Here is a 22,633-nt window from a genome sequence, read left to right on the forward strand (position 1 = left end):
TGAACTAAGACATTGATGTTGCACTCCCGCAATAGATTACTCTTTATACAAAAGAAATCTTTGTGGAATTTGGATTTAAAGGGAGACCTCTGGTCTGTGGATAACATACAAACACTAAAAACAAAGTCATTTTTACCACGGAGGTCAGCAAGGTCAGGGGTATTTTGTGGACCAAAAGGTCTTTGATTTCAATGTGCTTCTAGTGAGGTTCCTCAAAATAAATCTTCACCAGTGTAGCCCTTGCCTACCACCAGAGGGCGACTCCAAACACCAGCGTGGAAAAGACCTTTCATTTTACCATGTCATTTCTCCCATAATCCTGTATAATAATAAATTTTATGGAGGAGACTATGAGAACTCTGAGCAGGCCCAAACACAATGCAGATCGGAATGCTCATTCGATGGGGGAGGATTTGAGGGTCACACTGATGCAGGGAGGGAATCGCAAGCGACTTTGAACAGGAATCGCACCACATTACTGTTCAAATCACAAGCAACTCTTCAGCGGTGCAATTTAAACCTGCTCTGCATGCCTCAAATCGCACCGGCACCAAAATCACATCGGATCTCATGGGTGTGGTTTTGGGAACCAATTTCAGGATGTCGTTAACTTAATGATCACATCCTCAGCGGTTTCCATGCGATTTTGATGTGGTGCAGAAACCGCACAGAACTCTGAGAATGCCACACTGCATCAGCACTTAATATCTAAACCCAAGAATTACAACATTATATTGCAGTTTACTAATGCTTAGATGCAGTGGTTGCTTTCATTTTCTTTTCTCAAGCTAAATTAATTTTCAGGAAGTACAAAAACATTACTGGTTATCTATATCTCTTCCTGTGAGATAACCCGAAAGATCTTGGTAACTACTAATATAACCATCCCCCATTTAATGGAGATAAGGATAGGAAGAACGCCCTCGGTGACAACCTCGCCTCCCTCCATAGATATGGTAGAGGAACATGTAGGCACCCAGGGACTAAAAGTGAGTTATTTGTACTTTTAGTAGGGTTGCAACAATACCTTTTTTTTTTTTCACTGATGAGTACGATTGCTAATGCTTTCGGCCAAGTACTCACTGCTACAGGAGTACCGATACCTTTGCAGTGCACTTTGAGCCCATATAAAACAAATGTGTTCAAATCACAATTCCACACTGGTGTCACAGTGGGAATCAAGGGCACGCCGGTGCATTCATAAACTGTTACACCCTGAATATGGGGGGGGGGGGGGGGGGGGGTGTGTAACATGTTATAAAAGGTGAGCTTATCCTTAAAAAAAAAAAAAACAAAACATGTAAAACAATGTAGACAAAACATCCAGGGACAGGTGAACTGCAACATATTTTGTTGTTGATGCGTTTCAGTGCACTTGCAGCTTTGGTCTTGTCTGCAGCACCAGAATGCAGTCGGGCCCGCAACATTATCCAGCACAGTGCAGGACCAGCACAGCCTGCTGCTGCTAAAGAATTATAAACAGCGGGTGCGGGGAGAGAATCCCCTGCCTGCTGTCACAATGGAGGATTGAGTTGGGGGGGCCAGCGTTTAACATCCTGAAGGTCACTAAGCCCTCATTCACATTGAATGCGGCTTTGAAATCGCACGATTTCAGACACAGGTCATTGAGATTGATGGATATCTGTGCAACTTTATGCACAGACGTCTATGCAAGTCGAACCTGAAAGAGCCAAAAAAAAAAAAATTTACTACTACTTCTTCAAAATCGGTGCAGCACCGCAAAGGTCAGCATCACACCGATTCAAACAGTTCCATTGCCGGCAATAGGGTGAGACTTGTCATGCGATTTGAACATGTCAAAATGCATGACATGTGGCACAGATGTGAACGGGGGCTAAAAGGTGAACTTATCCTTTAAGCCAGTGGTTCTCAACTCCTGTCCTCAGGACCCACTAACAGGCCAGGTTTGCAAGATAACTGAAATACATCACAGGTGATATCATTTGCTGCTCAGTGATTGCAGTATTCTAGTCTGAATCTCCCCAAGGTAATACTTAAAATCTGGCCTGTTAGTGGGCCCTGAAGATGGGAGTTGAGAACCACCGCTTTAAGCTGTCCTCTGTACTGAATCCACCCTATACAAAATAAGCAGAAAAGAAAGAAAAACGTTATATATATATATACACACACACACACACACACACACACACACACACACACATATACATATACACAATTTAACCAAATACAAAAACACACAACACGGGAGCTTAATTCACTCTTGAAATACAGAAGTTTTATTTAGAAATGGCTTAAAAGTAGAAAAACTGTTGAAAGAGAAAAAAAAAAAAGGAAAACAAAGTCGGACTAAAATTGGAGGAAACTGAAAAAAGAAAAATATATTAGGAGGAGGAAGAGGGAATACGAGTCTTAAAAAAAGGCCACAAGAGATTTAGAAAGTATAGCACTGCAGTGTCTGTGACGGCTGGCTCAGTGAGGGGCGCGCATGTCTGACGCAGGGGCCCTTTTTATGTTACATGCATAACCACCACCAAACCATCCGTTCCAGGAGTGAATAACCCAGTGATCTGTAAGATACAGCAGATACATAGAAAAAAAAAAAAAAACACGTCGAGAAGGATGATATTAAATAATATATGTTGGCAAAATAAAGTTTTACAAAATTAAAAAAAAAATAATTGTTTAGAACAGGATGGGAGAGGAAGGCTGCAGGACATCCGGTAGGTCTCTGAGCCTCGGTAAGAATCTCATACTTTTATACATCAATTTCATTTAACTTCCACGTTTCCATGTTATTTTTTTTTTTTGACTGCCGGAGGGCTGAAGCCATTATTGTCGGAGGCGAGAAAGTAAAGGAGACGGAGGTAGAGGCAGTCACATCAACCCGACCCTCCCCTCAGCACCTTACACCTTGAGCAGCACATTGGGACCACTCTACATGCAAGCATTGAAGAAAAAAAAAAAAAAAAAAAACCCCACAAGAGTAACCCCCAAAGCTCGCGGCACGGCGAGCACCTACCTAGTGAGACACAAACACTTACTAAGCCATATTATTACACTGCAAGAGCTTAGATATGATAACACATATAAACTCCTTAAGGCATTTTCATCTGTCAACCATATTAGATCTAATAGCGATTCTTTTTTTTTTTGTTCAAAACGTCACAACTTGACAAGTCACCCGTTAAACTTTTCACTTCACAAATTTCAAGTTTAAAACATTCTTGCTTGCTAGCGACTGAAACCTTCAAGAGTCAGTAACTGAACGTTCCCGTGGGAACCTCAAAAAAAAAAAAAAAAAAAAAAAAAAAAAAAAAAAAATAATATATATATATAAAAATAATGGGGGTGAAAGGGGGGGAATAGTTTAACACTTTCTTGCTACAAAAAAAACGGGACATCTCCAAGGTTTAGCCACTGTAAAATGAGTAAAACTTTGGCAAAGTACACTTCTGAAAAGTGAGGAGCTGACCCAGGCCTCCGAGGAAAAAAAAAAAAAAAAAAGGGATTTTTTTTTCTTTTTTTATAGTTAAGCATATGATGTGGACAAAGAAAAAAAAAAATATCAAAAAAATGACTGCATGGGGAGAAGAACCACGTTAATATTCTTCCTGGTCCTCTGGAGGCGCGCCTTCATCTGGAATAACGAAACCCTCCTGCAGGAGAAAAGACAGAAGATATCAGACCGATGGCACAACACAACCACATATTTAGTGACAAGATAAAGTGGAACGATTTGTACCAAGAAAAATGTAATCCGAGATGCGGGATGTCACTAGCATTACCCACCGGGTAGTTTTACCCCCTTCCTGCCCAGGCAAAAAAAATTTCAGCTTTCAGCGCTGTCGCACTTTAAAAAGGATAATTGTGTGGTCATGCAACAATGTACTTATATGACGTTTTTATCACACAAATAGAGCTTTCTTTTGGTGGGATTTTTTTTTTCTTTTTTAAATAAAACACCAACGTAAAAATTGAAAAACAAAACCAATTTCATATTTTGTTATAAAATTTTGCAAAAAGGGAATTTCTCTCCTTCATGATATGCACCGATGAGGCTGCACTGATAACTGACACTGAATGGCACCAAGGGGACTAATTACAGCGTGGGGGGGGGGGGAATGAAAATATATATATATATATATATATATATATATATATATATATATATATATATATATATATATATATATATATATATATATATATATATATATATATATATATATATATATACATACATACACACACACACATATACACATACACACATACACACATACACACATATACAACCAGCTTCTGTTCACTTCTGTAATGTGCCGTCATTGGCTGACAGCTGCTCATGTGGTCTTCCAATTTTCTTTTACCCCAATCTGTGATCAGCCGAGTCCCAAGGACTCAGCAATCAGAGAGCGCACCGCCAGCCCCTAAGGAGGCGCATGGGCAGAGTGAGAACAGAAAGCCAGCCATGGACGTCTTCCCACCATTTTTAGCCTACGCTGTAGCCGTCTTTTGGCTATAGCGTGGGTACCAAGTGGGTAGAGGCCAAGTTGAATTTTTGGGAAAAAACTAATAAAAAAAAGGCACATATTTTTGCATGAGAGAAAAAAAAAAAAAAAAGGCAGAGGGGATAAAATGTGTATATGGGGGAGCCACATTTAAAAAAAAAAAAAAAAAAGAGTTATATTCGCCTTTACTTCAACTTTAAATGCTGCCATAAAGTCTACACGAAGCCAAAATTGTGCGGTGATGCCCCTCTCAAAAAACCCAAAAGCCACTGGAGGTGTGACCATGACACAAGTGCAGAGAGGAAAGGTTCCATGATGCTGGTCTTAGAATACCATAAAGTGACTGTAAACCTCAGACATGAAACAAACAAAAGCATATCTACAGTGTGTACTTGTCTCAGTCCAGAGTACGAAGTGTAATTTTTGTCTGCTGCCTCCTTCCTCTGCCATCAGGATGAGCAGGACGAGTCACTTCTGACAGGATTTTCCTGTCACCAAGAGAGAAAAAAAAGAAGGTGACAGGGGAAGGAGCTCCAGCACACAACTTGTGATTGACAGCCTTGCTTTCTTCCTTTGTGCTGTGTGAAGGAGGGCGTATCCCTTCCCTCCAATCAGCTCTTACTGAGCTCTGCAGAGTGTAAATTCAGCTCCCTGCTTTCTGAAAGCTCAGAGAAGCTGTAAAAATTCTGCAAATTTTAATGGCTGTAGAAAAGAGACGACTGAATATAAACAGGTACAACTTATGTAGGAGAATTTGTTTAAACTCTGTATCACCTGAGGCCAGTCACTTCACTGGGTATGTGTGTTTACAACCACTTTAAATTTGGTGTTAGAGCAGAGAACGGTTGCAGCCTCTGCCAGGTTTTTACCACCATCTGGGTCTCTTTAGGCCCCTTTCACACAGGCAAATCAGCTTGCTCGGTGGGGGGGTGGGTCGCTCTGAGCGGAGACAGACACAGTCCCACTTTCTCCTCTAAGGCGAGATCGGATGAAAAACGGACCAACTGTTCGTTTTCATCCGATCGACGGATGGAAAATAGAACCACCATCCGTCTGGATTTGGCGGACAGGTTCAGATCAGATAGCAGCGGACATGTCACCACTCCATAGAGGTGAATGGAGGGTCCAATCAGGCCTGCCTGGAAAACTGACAGGTTGACCTGATTGGAGAGCCTGTGTGAAAGGGGCGATTTCCTATCACTTCCGGTCAAGGACAGGAAGCGATAGCAAATCTACCCCACCAGGTTTAGTTATGAAATGATGTGTCACAGTGCAGAAAGGAGGGAGAGTGAAGCACTTAAAGTTGCCTTTGCAGTAACACCTTAACTAAAAGTTAGGAGTTGGGCTTTAATAAATTTGAACACATACAAAAAAAACACAACAGCCTGAGTACATGAGCTGTGAAATGTGGACTTATGAATAGCACCCACCACCATGCACGGGTTTTCCTTTTATTGGTTTCCTATTGGGAGGATACTTACATCTGTGGCATACAGAATCTCTATGATCTTCTGGAGGACTGGGTCACTCTCTCCCTCGTTCTCTTGGCAAATCAGCTCAATATTCCTTAGCTTGCCGAAATAAAAGTCTCTTTCTTTTTCTAGGTCTTCAACGGTAATCTTAAGAACATTTATCTGAAATATGTAAAAATGTACATAGCCCAAGTTACACACTGGAGACATGAAAGAAAAAAAAAAAAAAAAAAAAAAAAAAAAAAAAATCAAAATAGACTATGTAGGAAGGTCTAAGGAACAGTGAACTAGAATTTCTTTTTTAAAGTGGAACTTTAGTGTAAAGGAAAGTTTTTTTCTTTATTGCAGAAGGGACATAATAGGTCTCTCCTGCAAAGGATCCTTCCTCTTTGCGATCCTCTTAAAGTGGAGGGCCACCCTGAAAAAAAAAAAAAAAAAAAACATTTTTTAAACTTACCTAAACCCTTGTTGCTAGGCAGTCTTCCTAATCTGCCTCTTCCTTTTCCGCTCCTCGGTGAGCGGCCCCGTTGTCTTCTGGGAACTGTGTGTTCACAGAACACCAGGGAGCCATTCACAGAGCGCCGCTCGCGCATGCGCAGTAGGAAACTGGCAGTGAAGCCGCAAGGCTCCACTGCCTGTTTCCCTTACCTAGGATGGCGGTGCCGGGACCCGAGAGCCGAGGGACGGGTCGGCCTCGGGCGGCCGACATCGCAGGCACCCAGGACAGGTAAGTACTTATTTAAAGTCAGCAGCTACAGTGTTTGTAGCTGCTGAATTTTAATTTTTTTTTTTTTAGGCTGGAATTCCGCTTTAAGCACTTGACTCCCGGAAGATTTACCCCCCTTCATGACCAGGCCATTTTTTGCGATACGGCACTGCGTTACTTTAATTGACAATTGCGCGGTCATGCAATGCTTTACCCAAATAAAATGGAAGTAAATTGTTTTCCGACAAATAGAGACTTCTTTGGTGGTATTTGATCGCCACTGCATTTTTATCTTTTGCGCTATAAAACAAAAAGACCGACTATTTTGAAAAAATGAATTTTTTTAATCTGTTACAAAACATAGTCAATAACATTTTTTTATAAAAAAAATCCAATTACTTCATAATTTTAGCCTAATGTATTCTACTACTTTTTTTTTTACCAAAAATAACAAACACCCAAAACATGTTCTAGTGTATACAAACTAGGGGATACATTTTATTTATTTATTTATTTTTTTTAACACTAGTAATGGTGGCGAGCAGCGACTTATAGCGGGACTGCGACATTGTGGCGGACAGACACTGACACTTTTGGGGACAAGTGACACCAATACAGTGATCAGGGCTAAAAAATATGCAGTTACTGTACTAATGACACTGGCTGGGAAGGGGTAAAACATCTAGGGTGATCAAAGTGTTAACTGTGCCTAACCAGTGTTTTACACTACGTGCACTGCTTTTACCAGGGTAGGACATGGATTCTAAGTCCGGAATTGTGCGTGTGTGTTGGTGTACGTGTGTACACCAACACACACACACACACAAGATCCGGCGCACAAAGAATGAACTACACGTACTGGCATATAAACAAAAAAAGTCAGTGCTACTACCCATACATCACATAGAAAGCAGAGATCCCAGGTGCTCGATCCACAGTCGCTGGCTGAGTAGGGAAATGAGGAAAAGAGGATCCGCACTCCGGTGATTGCTCTTAAAAAGTGCAGTATTTATTGACAAGCCACAGTGACCAAACGCAAATGAGAACAGTTACACGTACTGGCAGCCTTTATGGGTGTCGGCTTGTCGTTCTCAATCAACTAAAAAGGGAGCTGTTGCTCTCTAGGTAGCTCATTGTTTGTTCCTTGTCAGTGTGCAACTGCTTGCCCGTACGAGCAGACAGCTACACCCGGCTCATCGCGGGTGCAATGCTTTACAGGCTACTAGTATAAAAATGAGAGGGTTTATTTTTTGCCATCTGTCTCATTGGGCAGATCTCCCTTCACTTCCTGTCCCATAGTCAAAACAGGAGAAGTAAGAGGAAATTGCTGCCAATTAAGGGAAGCCCCTGGGGACCCCCAGCTCACCAAGACTAGTTTACCCATTGGAAGATTTCCCCTCTATTATTTTTCTGGCAACAACCCCAAATTTGGGATTTTCCTTTACGGTCACTGCTAAAGGTGAACAGGACAAATAGAGAGTGAATCTCCCTACTGGGACACAGAGAGCAATAAAAACTAACCGGAGTTCTAATACATCTCCATTCTATAAAAAAAAAAAAAAAAAACAACTTATAAAAAATAAATAAATAAAAGGGGGGGGGGAGTTTGGTGTATACAGGGGTATGGTTCCTCATGGAGTGACTGCTAGACCAAACCCTCTTGCGCTACTTTCCTCCACCCCTCCTCTGTGCGTGTTGATGTTGTTTATTTTGTTATCTTTTTGATAAAAATGTCCGGCTCTGCCTCCCCATGCACATGAGTCGCCTTATGTGACCGATGTGCACACTGCCCTCTGTGCCTCCCGAGATATGCACGTCACATATCCCAGGAGGTATAGCCATCCATTCAGAAAAGGAGGAATGGGCAGGCCTATCACCACATCATTGGGAGGTCTAGGAAGAGCCAGCGGGCCTCTCAATGACGTCAGAAAGAACATGGCAGCGTGAGACAGAGCTGGGGCCGGGCATGAAAGGATCTCAGCGTGACATTGCTGCATCTGCGAGAAACTGAAATCTGCAGATAACAATTCTGCCTCTGGAGTGACCCACTAAAAGGGACTCTCTTGCTTTAGTCTAGTTTGCCAATGCCTTATATATTCTAAGAAATATGAGAACGAACGCCTTCATGTCTGAGAAGAGATGGTAAGATCACCAACTGAAAAGAAAGATTAAGTGGGGCTGCATAGTGGCTAAGTGGTTAGCACTTCTGCCTGACAGCACTGGGGTTGTCGGTTTGAAGCCCAACCACAGCACCACCTGCCTGAAGTTTGCATGTTCTCCCTGTGTGGGTTGCCTCTCACTCTCCAAAGACATGCTGGTAGGTTAACTGGCTCCTGTCTAAATTGGCCCTAGTATATGTATCAATGTGGGTTAGGGGACCTTCGATTGTAAACTCATTGAGGGCATGGACTGATGTGACTGTACAGTATGTATAGTGCAGCATAAATTGATGGGAGTATCTGTAATAAATATAAAGGACAGCTGTAATGTCTCCTGTACTGACTTAGCAGTCCAGGGATTCATTGTCACATGGCCTACCTGTTGGACCAGCTCTGCAGACTCCTCTTCTCCGTTGCCGATACCTGCAGGTTTCCTGGCAATCCCCTGGACAGGTTTGTTGGGGGCGGGGGTCCTCTGGGCTGGTACAGCCCTCTGTGGAGCTAAAGAGCAGATACACCAATTACACACCGAGACCCTTTAGATTCCATAACCACAGTGAGCAGAAACTGTGCTGGACACAAGAAACCACCATAACCCAGAAATTGTGGTGAGCCACCTCTAAGAAAATGTGCACCCCTCTCCCTGACAAACAAGTACCAATCTTAGCCATTTTCTTGCCGTCTTCTGCAGCTTTGGGAAGCTTTGTGGTTTCACCGGACTCATCTGTAGAAGGTACAGTATTCATTGATCAGAGCCATAGACATTCCCAACCTCTGCCTGGTCACGTTCAAACCACTTTTAACAGCTATTAATACTCAGTGTAAAAGGAGAGAAAGAACTTTCCTCAATTATTGGCACAAAAAAAAAAAAAAAAAAAAAAAGTTTATAGATCTACAGGCTTAAAAACAAAAAAATAATAAAAGACCACCAAAAGTTTTAGTATGCTGGTAAACGATAAATCCAGAGTGACACCAGATTAGGAAAACACGAGTGTCTGCTCACCAAACCCTTCTCTTCCCCCAGACACCGATCAGCCATAATGATCGCTGACAGGTAAAATGAACAACATTATCTCGTTAAAAAGTCATCTGAAAATGGGTGGGATATATTAGGCAGCAAGTGTCCTCAAAGTGGTGTTCCACCCGAAAAAAAAAAAAAAAAAAATTGCATGAAATTTCCTAAAAAAAATAAATAAAAACACATTTGGAATTTTTTTTTTTTTTACTCACCTCTAAATGCCTGTTGCTAAGTGGTCCCTCGTAGTCTGCCTCTTTCAGTGCCTGGGCTGGTGACATCATTTCCCCCTCGGCACAGGAAGGGCTCAGCTCTGCTCCCTCCCTCTTGTCAATCTGTGACCCATTACAGGTCCCAGGTGACTGAGCGGCCAATCACGGATGCGGCGTCGCTCACGCATGCACAGTGGGTGCCCGGCTGTGAAGCCACAGCCGGGCGCCCACAGTGACAATGCCAGTAACGCCGAACGGAGGGGGAGAGGAGCGGGGCTTCGATCCCCCGCATCGCTGGACCCAGGGACAGGTAAGTGTCCAATTAAAAGTTAGCAGCTGCAGTATTTGTAGCTGCTGACTTAATTTTTTATTTTTTAAATGGGCCCTCCTCTTTAAAGTTCATGTTGAAAAAAAAAAATCAGTGTATAGGGCTGTGTAACCGCAGACCAGTCAGGGTGGCCATGCGGACCTGTGTCCACAAATGGGCATGTTATCAGAACTGGTCCACAGAGAAATGGAAGGTGACCTGGTCCAATGAATGATGTTTTCTTTTACATCATGTGGATGGCCAGGTTTGTGTGTCACTTACCAGGAGTGGAGATGGCACCAGGGTGCACTATGTGAAGAAGGCAAGCTGGCAAAGGCAGGGAGATGCTTTGGGCAATGTTTTGCTGGGAAACCTTGTATCCTGCCATTCATTTGCATGGTACTTTTGGACACATACCACCTACCTAAATATTGTTGCTGGCCAAATACACTCCCTCAAGGAAATGGTATTCCCTGATGGCAGTGGCCTCTTTCAGCAGGATAATGCGCCCTGCCACATAAAAATGATTCAAGAATGGTTTGTGGATCACAAGGAGTTCAAGGCTTTGACAAATTCTCCAGATCTCCAACCATCGAGCAACTGTGGGATGTCCTGGAATGACAAGTCCGATCCATGGAGGCCCCACCTCACAACTTAAAGAATAAGTTCACTTTTTAGAAGGAAAAAAAAAAAAAAAAAAAAAAAAGAAACACACAAGAAAAAGTGCAGCTTTGGGAACATGTTACATCTTCCATCCCAATAATGGGAACTGAAATAATGGAACTTATCCTTGAATGCAGAGATCTTCAAACTACGGCCCTCCAGCTGTTGCAGGACTACACGTCCCATGAGGCATTGTAAAACTGACATTCACAGACATGACAAGGCATGATGGGAATTGTAGTACCTGAACAACTGGAAGGCCATAGTTTGGTTAGCCCCTGCTTTAAAGGATCTGTTACTGACAGCTTGCTGCCAGATACCACAGCATACCTTCTAGTGGACTCCATGCCTCAACGGGGCAGGGTTGTTTTGGCAGCAGAAAAGAGGCCTACTCAATATTAGGCGAGTGGTCAAAGTTATGGCTGATCGGTGTATACCCAGCCACCCTCCCCCTGCCTTGTCCCCTAGGGTCCGAGCTTACACTGAAGAGGACATGGCACCTCTCATGTGATGTTTGGGCCTGGGGATTGGTCGCTCAGGCAGAAGCCCTGTCAGACAGAAGGTGTCATGTGCTGCCCCTCATATCCTAGAAGCCTACTTTACCAACAGCTCCAGGAGACAAGGTGAGGAGTAACTAAACATGCCAAGTGCAGACAAGGAGACTGCTGCTTTAAAACAAGCAACGCTGCAAAAGCCTCACCTGCCCAGCAAAAAACAGTGCTAGGAAATATCAATACTATGCCAAAGGCTGTGCAGTACAATTAAATGTTTATAACCCAAATGTAGTGAAGGGTCCAAATGGCACCTGGCAGAGAAGGCTGGGGTGGTAGACCACAAGTAACGTAAAGTCAGTATGATTATTTAGCCTTTATAAAGTGAATGTGTTACTCTGTCTATTTAAGCTGATGTTTTACAAATGCAGCTAGAGAAAAAAATAAAATAAAAATAAAAAAACCTACAGTTCTTCAACTGCACTTCCCAGCTTCCCATTTCCATGCCTTTGCAATGACAATTGTGTGAGTGTAAAATGATCTTAACGGTTGCTTAGCAAAAGTAAGTCTATAACAAAGACAGTGTAGTGTTTGTACAGACCTGTAGCACACAAGTAGGCACCTAGGGGACATTTTGCATACCAATCTACAGACCTGTATACCCATTACACCCTAATCAGTCTCCTGATGCAGGCTACAGATCCGAGCAACACTGGGAGTGGTGGAGCATAAACCAGGCCATAGCCCTGGAATGTGTAAACCTCTGCTCAGCAACTCCTCTGTAAAAAAAAGACTGAAGATAAAACTAAATGTCTTTCAGTTTTCATTAAAAAGGACTCTTCTATAGGACTACATGAATATATAAAGGAACCCTTTCATAGTGCACTTCCCTCAGCAAAAATCTTACTGGCTGATCTGAGTACAGATGAAGCATTTACAGCGACTTCCCCTCCTGCCAGATACCTGAATTTGTTGATCCAATGGGTTTCTTCGGTTTGTTCAGGACTGGAGTTGGGAGAACTGGAGCGGGAGCTGATTCTTGTCCTTGCCCTTGTCTGGTAGCCACTGGGTCATAGTCTTTTCCGTCGTAATTTGCATCGAAAAACTTTTTAAACCACTGTACAAATTCAAAGTTGTCTTGGAACTTTCCTTTCACCAATCTGTCAACTGGAATTATCTACAGAGATAATAAAAGAGATAATAAAAAATATAATATATATGTTACGATAAAAATAAAAAAAATTAGATAAAAAAAAAAATAATAATAATAAAAACTCCAAAGACATGCTGGTCAGTTAATTGGCTCCTGTCTAAAATTAGCCCCAGTATGTGTATGTATAAATGAGTTAGGAACCTAAGAATGTAAGTTTGAGGGCGGGGACTGATGTGAATGTACAACATATGTAAAGCGCTGCCTAAATTGATGGCGCTATATAAGTACCTGTAATAAAATAATGACAAAATACTAAAAATAATGCAAGATTATAAATAAATGAATGCACAAGTCTATAGGTTTTTGATTACGAGTGGCACAGGAGGGAGGCTGGAGCAGCATTTTCCAAAGTGTATCTAAGCCTGTGGTGGCAACGCTCACTCACTGTACCTATGGAGAAGCAGTGTTGTCACCCTAGGACAGGATTAAAGAACAAGCTCTGCTCTTCTCCATAACATTGGGGGGGGGGGGGGGGGGGGGGGTGCCAGTATATGAATACAGAAAACAGATCTGACATAAGACCCATGTAGTCATTCAAGCTTAAAGGCAACTGCCATTGTGTGAGTGTAGGATATCATGGACCCATCCCCTGAGGTGCCATCACCACACATCTATACTCTAAAAAGATGCAAAAGGTGCTGCTGATGTCTCATTAGCAATGGTATCTGCTAGACTAGATGTAAGCCTGGAGGTGATCTTTAAAAACCTTTTTTATTCTTATATGAACACAACCACTATACAGTCCCTTTAAAACAAACTGGATTCCAGTTTTCACTGCCACAGGCAGCATCAATAGACAATGAACCCACAGTTGAATAAATTACCAATTACGTAACCCTGGTACTTTAGCCTACAAAATTGTGCAGGAAAAGCTTTTAACCAGTCTTTACTTGTCTGAGAAATATTTCTTGCGGCATTGACTTCCTGTTTACATCACCCGCACAATGACAGACAGAGAGGAAGCCGTGAACAGGAACTTCTCTTAGAAAATCAGTCATCAGTTTGCACTCACTTTATCAACACCCATTTTCTTGAAGCCAGCCTGCAGGACTTTGAAATTCTGGATGTACTCGTGTTCAAGCTTGGCTCCGAATTTCACTTTCTTTAGCGTGACGGATCCAGGAAACAACATGTCCATGAATTGACAAAACATGCTACCTGCGGGTACAAAAAGCAATGGTGGGTCAGTGGACAGACCGGGGGGAGTGGGGCATATATGCACACCTAAAGCCAAACTATACGCGCCCTCACCCCAACCATGCAGTGTCTCGGAGCTCAGTTACCAAGTGCCGATCTCTTCGGTCAGGCTTATGCCAGGTTCTGTCAGACCTTTGGCCATTTTGATTGGCTGGGTCAAGATGGTGTCACTCCTGCTTCAACTACTTGCCGACTGCCTAACTGTAAATATACGTTATTATTTTGACGTTAAATACTGGGGTTATAGGCAGCAGCTAGCTACCTTAACCCCGATGTCTTTATTTTCAGCAGGTTGCCGGCTTTCCGATAAAACTGGTCCCAGCGGCGGATTCACTGAGAGTACACTTTTATAGGCCGCGGGAGAGGTGCCCCTCTCCCCAGAGCCATTGGTACCCCAGGAACCGATCCGGTGCAGCCGATGGCTAGGCAGGAAGCAAGACAGCCCCCACTCAGCTCTATGCCCTTGGAGGACCAGCATGACATCCGATGTCACTTATGCCTCTCAGAATTAAGATAATTCTTAAGTACCGTAGTTTGTTACCATTCCACAAGCGTGCGCAATTTTAAAGCGTGACATATTAGGTATCCATTTACTCAGAGTAACATCATTTAACACTATACAAAAAAAATTGGGCTAACTTTACATGTTTTTTTAATTAGCGTTTGAAAGACCGCTACGCAAATACAGTGCAACATAAAATATTGCAATGACCGCCATTTTATTCCCTAGGGTCTCTGCTAAATAAAAAAACAAAAAAAGATTTACTAGTAAATATCAGAAAAAGACCGGGTCCTATCCATTTCAAGCACGTGTCAAACATGCAGGCCGGCCATTTTTTTTTTTTATATCAAATTTATTTTAATAAAATGCTTTTGGAGTAAAACTCTAAAGATTATATCTTAAAAAGAAAACTATAATTTAGTTTATTCAGCATGAAATTAAGCTTAGTTATGTAGCATGACGCTGTATATTCTGCAGTATTTACATTTTGGGTAAACTCATTCAATGAATCCAAGCTCTGCAAGCTGAGATAACATGCACTGCATTGCTGCATTCTCACAATTTCACAGTTACCATGAGATAAACCAAAGTTCAGGAATATTCCTTTATCCTATTGTTTTGCTAATCTATGTACACTACAAACTGTATGATTGTATCTGTTCCAATATTCCTGTTTTACTAACCTGACATATTATTCTAAATAGGAAATTATTCTAATAGGAAACCTTCATTTTGTTGGCAAATATTAAATATTCTAACTACCAGCAAGAATAAGTTTACATTCCTTAAATTTTAACAGCACCTGTCAATTCAGGTCCATCATGTGCGCCTGTTAGCAGGCATCCACTCACCTACTGCCGCCACGTCCCTCACCTTGTGGCGTCACTGCCACGTCAACAGCCGTCCCATTAAAGTGAATGGGACGGTTGGCGAGTCAACAGCAGGTCAGAGGAGGAGCCACTGTGGGTCAGATGACAGCTCTTTAAAAATTATGATTTAAATCAAGTTAATGGTTTAAATCAAATCCACCCTGGTTCTACTTGAACAAAACAATTGGGCAATTATTATTATGTGCCCTAAAATTAATTTTGCATTTCCTTTGGGGCATTATGCGACAAAAAATTGGAACCTACGCTATTTTATTCTCACAGGCGTTTGCTTTCAGAAAATATATAATTGAAAATCATAAATAGATGATTTGAGGTCTTATGTCATCTTCAGGCCTAAACTCCCCCCACACCCACCATCACATAGGGGACAAAAAAGCTGAGTTAGACTTACTGGTAACTCCTTTTCTGAGAGCCTTCCAGGACAGCCCATGAGACCTAGGGCTCCTCCTACCAGGACAGGAAACACGTCACCCCCACCAGATAAAAGGGCGGTCCTCCAGGCCCCATGTCAGTCTTCTCAAGAACCGTAGGGCGTCCCTGCTAAAAACATATGCATAATACACACAACTTCAGGCAAAACCAGGTGGAAATCTGGCTGTCCTGGAAGGCTCTCAGAAAAGGAGTTACCGGTAAGTCTAACTCAGCTTTTCTCCAAGCATCTTCCAGGACAGCCCATTAGACGACGAGCCAGAAATTACCAGTCTAGGGAGGGACAACTGCCTGAAGGACCTTACGACCAAACGCCTGCTCCTGAGCAGATAGATCCAGGCGCTAATGTTTAATGAAGGTCGTCGAATAACTGGACCATGTGGAAACCCTGCAAATTTGTTCCGGTGAGGCAGCAGCCCTCTCAGCCCAAGACGTAGACAAGTGCACAGTAACAAAAGGCGGAGGAACTTCCCCAATTATGTAAGTTTCAAAGATAGCTTGCTTTATCCATCTAGCGAATGTGGCTTTAGATGCACTATTTCCCTTGTGTGTGTGTTTTTTTTTTTTTTTTCAGAAAAAGGACAAACAAGGCATCAGTTTTTCTAAAGGCCTTGGTGACCTCAAGATAGACGAGGAGAATCCTTCTCACGTCTAAAAAAAACTAAAACAAAAAGGTTGGCAGTACAATGTCCTGAGATCGGTGGAATGTACTGGCTACCTTAGGCAAAAAACCTGGATCAGTTCTGAAAAAAACTCGATCCTCAAAAATCGCGAGGAAAAGGTTCCCTCACTGAGAGGGCCTGCAACTCACTTACCCTACGAGCTGAGGTAATAGCTACAAGAAAAATTGTTTTTAATGTAAGTAACTTAACTGAAATATCCTCTAGGGGCTCAAAAAGGAAATTCAGCTAGAGTTTGAAGTACCAGGTACAGGTCCCAAGTTGGACAACTTCTCACAACTACTGGCCCGGCCCTAGAAATTGATTTGAAAAATCTGGACTATAGTGGTATTTTCCAGGAGAGAAAACTGGAGGAAAACACTGATCGCTGCCACCTGTACCTAAGGTACTAACAGAAAGACCTTTGTCGACACCCTCTTGAAAAAAAATTCCAAAATTGAAGGAATATCATGAGTTAATCTTTGATTTTCAAATAACCACGAGTTAAATCTTTTCCAAACCTTGGAATATATGGCTCTAGTGACTGGTTTTCTGCAATTTACCAGAGTCTTGACTACTTTGTCAGAACCCCTGGATGCTCAGTATCTTTTCTTCATATACCAAGCCGTCAAGCTTAAGGAAACCACCCGTGGGTGCGACACTGGACCCTGCGATAGCAAGTAGTCTCTCTCCGGAAGACTCAGTGGGGGCTCCGAGACCAGAGTCTGCAGCAGGGAAAACCATGGCCTCTTGGGCCAGAAAGGGGTGATTAGGATAAGATCTGTAGCTTCTAGAAGAAACTTCCAGAGGACTTCCGGAATAAGTCTGATCGGCGGGAAGGCGTAACAGAGGCCGAATGGCCATGGATTCGCCAGAGCATCGATCCCCAATGATTGATCTGCTGGGTTCAGGGAAAAGAACCTCTCTGTTTTGCGGTTGTTCTGATTTGAGACCAGGTCCGCTTCGGGACATCCCCATCTGTTGGTGAGGTCCGCAAAGACTTCGGGATGAAGGGACCAATTGTCTCGATCTACCCGGTAGCGGCTGAGATAATCTGCCAGACAATTTTGTGACCCCTTCTGGTGCACAGCTGTAATTGGAGCCTAGATTCCCTTCTGCCCAAGATAAAATCTTCTGGGCAATAGATTAAAGTATCCGGCTCCTTGTGCCTCCGTTTAAGGTACGTAACTGTCACGATATTGTCAGATAGCATTTGGAGATTGTGACCCTTGATTTCCGTCTGAAATGACTGCAAGGCTCTCTGGACTGCTAGCAGCTCTCTGATTCGATGAAGATCTTGCTTCCCTCGAGGACCATTCTCCTTGTGCCACTGCATTGCTGAGGTGGGCTCCCCATCCCCAGGAACTCGCATCCGTAGTGATCCTTTGGGATATAGGAATGGACTATGGGAGACCTCGTTAGGTGCAGGTTTGTCCACCACCACAAGCTTCTTTTTACCCTGGCGGTTAACAAGCCCCTTGATTCCAGGGACCTTGCGTCTCCGTCCCAGTTCCTTAATAGAAACAGCTGTAATGGACGTTGATGAAATCTTGCCCATGGCACTGCGGGAAAGCACAAGGTCATCAGACCCACTGCTCTCGAAACCTGTCTCAGCGAGACTGACTGATTGGTCTATAAGGCTGACATTGTTTGCATCATTTTTTGTGATCTTCTCCTGTGGGAGAAAAACTTTTTGGTCTACTGAGCAAAAGTCGTACCCCAGATATGTCACCTTCTGGGCTGGAATTAAGGAAGACTTCTCTTTGTTTATTAACCAGCCTAGGGACTGCAGGAAGTCTTGTACAGTCTGGAGATCTGCCAATAACTTTTGGTATGACTCTGCCACCACAAGGAGGTTGTCCAGGTAAGGGATAATAGTAAATCCCCTTTAACCTTAGCGGAGCCAGCGCCTCCCCCAACACCTTTGTAAAAACGCATGGGGCTGAGGACAGACTGAAGGAGAGTGCTTGAAATTGAAAGTGCTAAGTCTCTGTTCCCATCTTGACTGCTAGTCTCAAGAATCTTTGGAAGGTCGGATGGATAGGGATGCGCAGGTAAGCATCTCTCAAATCCAAAGTGGCCATGAAGAAGTTTGGGTAAAGCAAGTTTTCCCTTATAGTCTTTCAGGACTTTAAAAAGGAGGCTCCTTTCCACCTTATCTTCAGAAACTCTGATCATGAGATTTTTCAAAGCACTTTCCAGGTCTAGACCAGTCCCGGTGAGGCATTTCCCAAATTGGGATCTCTCGGTTCTGCAAGCTCTGGCAAAAGAACCATTTGAGCCTTTACAGGCCATATCCCTAAAGAAATTAACTTTGAAGACTATTTTTCTGGTCGCAATTACTTCAGCAAGGAGGATTAGTGAACTGCACGCCCTATCAGTAAAAGAGCCTTTTTTGTCAGTTTTTCCTGATAGGATTGTCCTTAAAGTAGATCCAGGTTTTTTTTGCCAAAAGTGGCAAGCTTTAGTAACAGGTCTCAGGAGATTACTATACCAACCTTTTGTGCTAACCCTTCGGGTAAAAAGGAAGAGCAGTTTTACAGCTTGGACATTAGACGTATCCTATTACATTATTTGAAAGTAACAGGAGGATTTATAACTTCAGATTCATGATTTATTCTTTTTCCTGGAGACAAAAAAATCCAACAAGCATCGAAAGGATCATTGGCTAGATGGCTTAAGACAGCTATTTCTGTAGCCTATTCTCAAATGGGTTTATCTTCCCCCGCAACGAGAGCCCAGGCCACTACATTCAACGAGAGCCCAGGCCACTACATGGGCAGAAAGAGCTGGTGCCACCCCAGATCAGATTTGTAAAGCGGCTACGTGGTCAAGCTACTTAACGTTTGTCCGTCATTACAGACTGGATCTCCTGTCAGCAGGGGATTAGGCTTTTGGCAGAAAGGTTCTGCAGGCTGTGGTCCCTCCCTAGGGGGGTAAGTCTCTATTATCCTCTCAAGTGCTGTCCTGAAAGACGATAAGGGAAAATTCAAGTTAGACTTACCGGTAACTTGTTTTCCAAGAGTCTTTCAGGACAGCAGCATCCCGCCCTAATTATATATACACATACACTAATCATATCTCGATTATGTGTTCCAGTTTGGGGCCGGAGGTTCTCTACTACTACTGACAATGTGTGGAAAGGAGCCTCCTTTTAAAGTTTGGTGGAAGAGGTGTTTCCTGTTTGCAAGGGGAGGAGTCACTCTCTCAGTACCGTCTCCAAACAAAAGTGCTATCTGATTGAACGGTTTAAAGACCGAAGGTTCAGGATAAGCCAATACTTTTCAGACGGCTTTCTGATGACAAATATATGGGTATAAAACCCCTTGCCCCCGATCTGACGAGGGAACAGGGATCAGGACTTTTTAATCTAAGTCTCCAATTTGGAGACCCAGAGCCTTCGCTTTTTCCCGATCTTGGGGAGGGAAGGTGACCAATAACCTCTCTGGTGGTTGGCGAGAAAATTCCAGCCTGTACCCATTGGTCACTAGGTCCAGGATGGACTTGACATAACTGCTGCCCATTGTGGAAGAAAGGCCCTCAATCTTCCTCCCACTGGGGGACATGAGTCACTGTGGCTTGGCGGGTTGTTGAGGAGGATTAAACAAGACACCCCCTCTACCGCTGCTTTTGTGCCCTGTCCAATGTTTTTTGGGCCCATTGTCCTTTTCTATAGGACCTTGCTGCCTACTTTGGCCACGAAAATTTTTTCTGGCTGTCGGGTTTTTCTTTTTCTCTGGAAAAGCCTTTTTCCTATCGGCTGTGCGTTCCAGTGCCTCCTGCAGTCCTGGGACAAAAAGATGATCACCTGTTAAGGGAAGCCAACATAGGCGCAACTTTGAGGCAGTATCACCTGACCAGGTTTTAAGCCATAGGCTTCTTGTGGCCAAATTCACTAAGGCCAAAGTCCTGGCTGACATTCTTACCGACTCTGCGGAAGAATCAGCTAAAAACCCCACTGCACGAAAAAGGAGGGAAAGACTTCAAAATCTGCTCTCTAGGAGGTACCTGCCAGCAGCCATACTTCCAAATTTCTGGCTACACATGTGGAGGCCAGAGCTGGTTTAAGATTCCCAACAGCTGATTCCCAGGCTCTGTGGAGAAGGATATCCCCTCTTTTGTACATTGGGTCCTTAAACGTGCCCATATCGTCAAACGCTAAGTCCGAGTTTTTTTAAACCTTTGAAAGAGGTGCGTCCAACTTAGGATTTTTGTTCCACGGCTGCGCTGTGTCCAGGGCCGGTGCTACACCTAGGCAAACTAGGCAGCCGCCTAGGGCACCCTGCTGCTTAGGGCACCCGGCCACTGGTGTTCCTACTCTCTTCACTCTGCTGCAAGCAAGTAAGTCTCAGCAGGCAGCCACCACTCCGTTAGCACATAGTGTCAGAGGCGCAGCAGTGGCGAAGGACTGTGTCTGTGTTCTGACTCCCAAATGAATGGAAGCAAGCAAACATTCATTGATGTGCACTGGTAGGCTGCATTTGACGGGTGCCAGCGAGGCTGCATTCATATGCCCTGGGGAGGTTGCATTTGATGGGCGCTCATAGGCTGCATTGATATGCACTGGTGTGGCTGCATTTGATGGGCGCTTCATTAAAAAGGTGGGGTTTACATGGGAAGGGGAAAGGGGGTGGAGTCAAGGGGGGCAGAAAAGTGAGGTTTCGCCTAGGGTGTCAAAAATCCTTGCACCAGCCCTGGCTGTGTCCTCAAATGGAAACCTTTTTAGGTTACCAGAAAAGAAAGGTTTTCTCTATGGATTTTCCCACTCTAGTTAGTATCAAGAAGGGAACTACGCACTGGAAAAACTCTAGACTTCGCAAACCCTTGTACATAAGATCATGTTTGGATAATTGTACCTCCTCTTCTACCAACTCAAGTGTTGTAGCCTTTAATAACTCAACATCTTCTAAAGAAGAGACTTAAACCTTGAGCCTCTTGTGGATTCTCTATCCCTGGGCCCTATATCTGACCCTGAATCTTCCAGAGAAGAACAGGTAGATCTGGCTTCAGCCTCAGAGTCTTCACTCTCCGCCTGCTGTGGAGTGCTACTGACTGAAGCCCTATTTGGAGACGAACCCTCTGCTGGAGCCTGAAGCTTGTCAACTAGAGTTTTAAATGAGCTAAAGGTAGACGCAAGCTCATCTCTAACAGAAGTCAGCATTTTCTGACAGGAGGCTACTGGGTCTTCCTTTTCCAGGCCTTCTATACAGGTGCGGCAAACTGCTTTACTCCATGAGGAGCTCAATTTGTTTGCGCAAACTGCAAATTTCCTTTTTGGTGGCTGCGCTTGGGCCTTGTCCTGGGACTTGGTCTGAGAGACAAAATAAATGACCCACAATGTAACTATAAGCCACCCATCACTCCGTAACACCTCATGCAGGAGGGAGGAAATGTGTCCCCTTGTACCCAATTCTACAGAGGGGGGAGGGGAAGGTAACACTCACAAGGATCGCAAGAGGGTGACAAAACACTCCAGGCTAACCTGGCAGGTGTTGCAGTTGGGGACTGCATCCACTGCCTGTGCAGGTACTGCAGAAGGATCCATCCTGCCCATCTGGTCGTCCATAGCTTCGCACCATAAAACACCAGCAGCCAGCGTCCCCTGGTCTTGCCGTTTATGCAGAACCGGCGTCCGATGAGGTCATATGCCCTGGAAGTGACGCTCGTTGGGTACTTCCTGTGGGCCAGCTTGGAGTGCAGTAGCTCTGCCTCCTCGAGCGCCGCAGCTTCCCTCTTTCCCCTGCACATACAAGCCACGCTGCCTGCGGGTAAAGAATACCGCTGAGCTCTACCTCTGCTTGAGCCTTTGTGCTATACACCGCGCTTGGGAGCCGACATCACCCCGGTCCTGGCCCTCTCCAGGCACTGAGAACAGGGGACAGCAGCACAGCCAACTTCCCCAGCGGAGATGCTGCTTCTGGCAGAGGAAAAAAGTTAGCGACATACCCCAAACAGTCATTTAGAGCCTGAGACCTAGGGGACCAGGTTCCAGGAACAGGTTACACCCCCCCCCCCCCCGAGGAAACACGAATAACCGACATGGAGCCTGGAGGACTGCCCTTTTATCTGGTGGGGGTAACGCGTTTCCTGTCCTGGTAGGAGAAGCCCTAGGTCTCATGAGCTGTTCTGGAAGACGCTTGGAGAAAGTATCCTATGTGATGATGTTTTGGTGACAGGTTTTCTTTAAGGAGACATCTACAGTCTTTTAGACCGTGGATATCTCCC

At 43.9% G+C, this 22,633-nt stretch overlaps 1 protein-coding gene across 5 annotated transcripts in view; it reads right to left on the bottom strand.

Moving 5' to 3' along the window:
• Positions 1 to 2,231: 2,231 nt before the first annotated feature.
• Positions 2,232 to 22,633, bottom strand: part of MAPRE1 (microtubule associated protein RP/EB family member 1) — an 80,451-nt gene continuing 60,049 nt past the window's right edge. For all 5 annotated transcript variants that reach the window (XM_073607279.1, XM_073607276.1, XM_073607278.1 and 2 more), the window contains 5 exons: positions 13,744 to 13,889; positions 12,482 to 12,695; positions 9,210 to 9,331; positions 5,975 to 6,127; positions 2,232 to 3,638 (listed from right to left, as the gene is read on the bottom strand). In XM_073607279.1, the coding sequence (XP_073463380.1) occupies positions 3,582 to 3,638; positions 5,975 to 6,127; positions 9,210 to 9,331; positions 12,482 to 12,695; positions 13,744 to 13,889 (692 nt within the window). In that variant the 3' untranslated portion in view covers positions 2,232 to 3,581. The remainder of the gene's footprint in view (positions 3,639 to 5,974; positions 6,128 to 9,209; positions 9,332 to 12,481; positions 12,696 to 13,743; positions 13,890 to 22,633) is intronic.

The sequence above is a fragment of the Aquarana catesbeiana genome, linkage group LG12, assembly GCF_042186555.1.
Source record: "Aquarana catesbeiana isolate 2022-GZ linkage group LG12, ASM4218655v1, whole genome shotgun sequence".
Classification (NCBI taxonomy): Eukaryota; Metazoa; Chordata; class Amphibia; order Anura; family Ranidae; genus Aquarana; species Aquarana catesbeiana.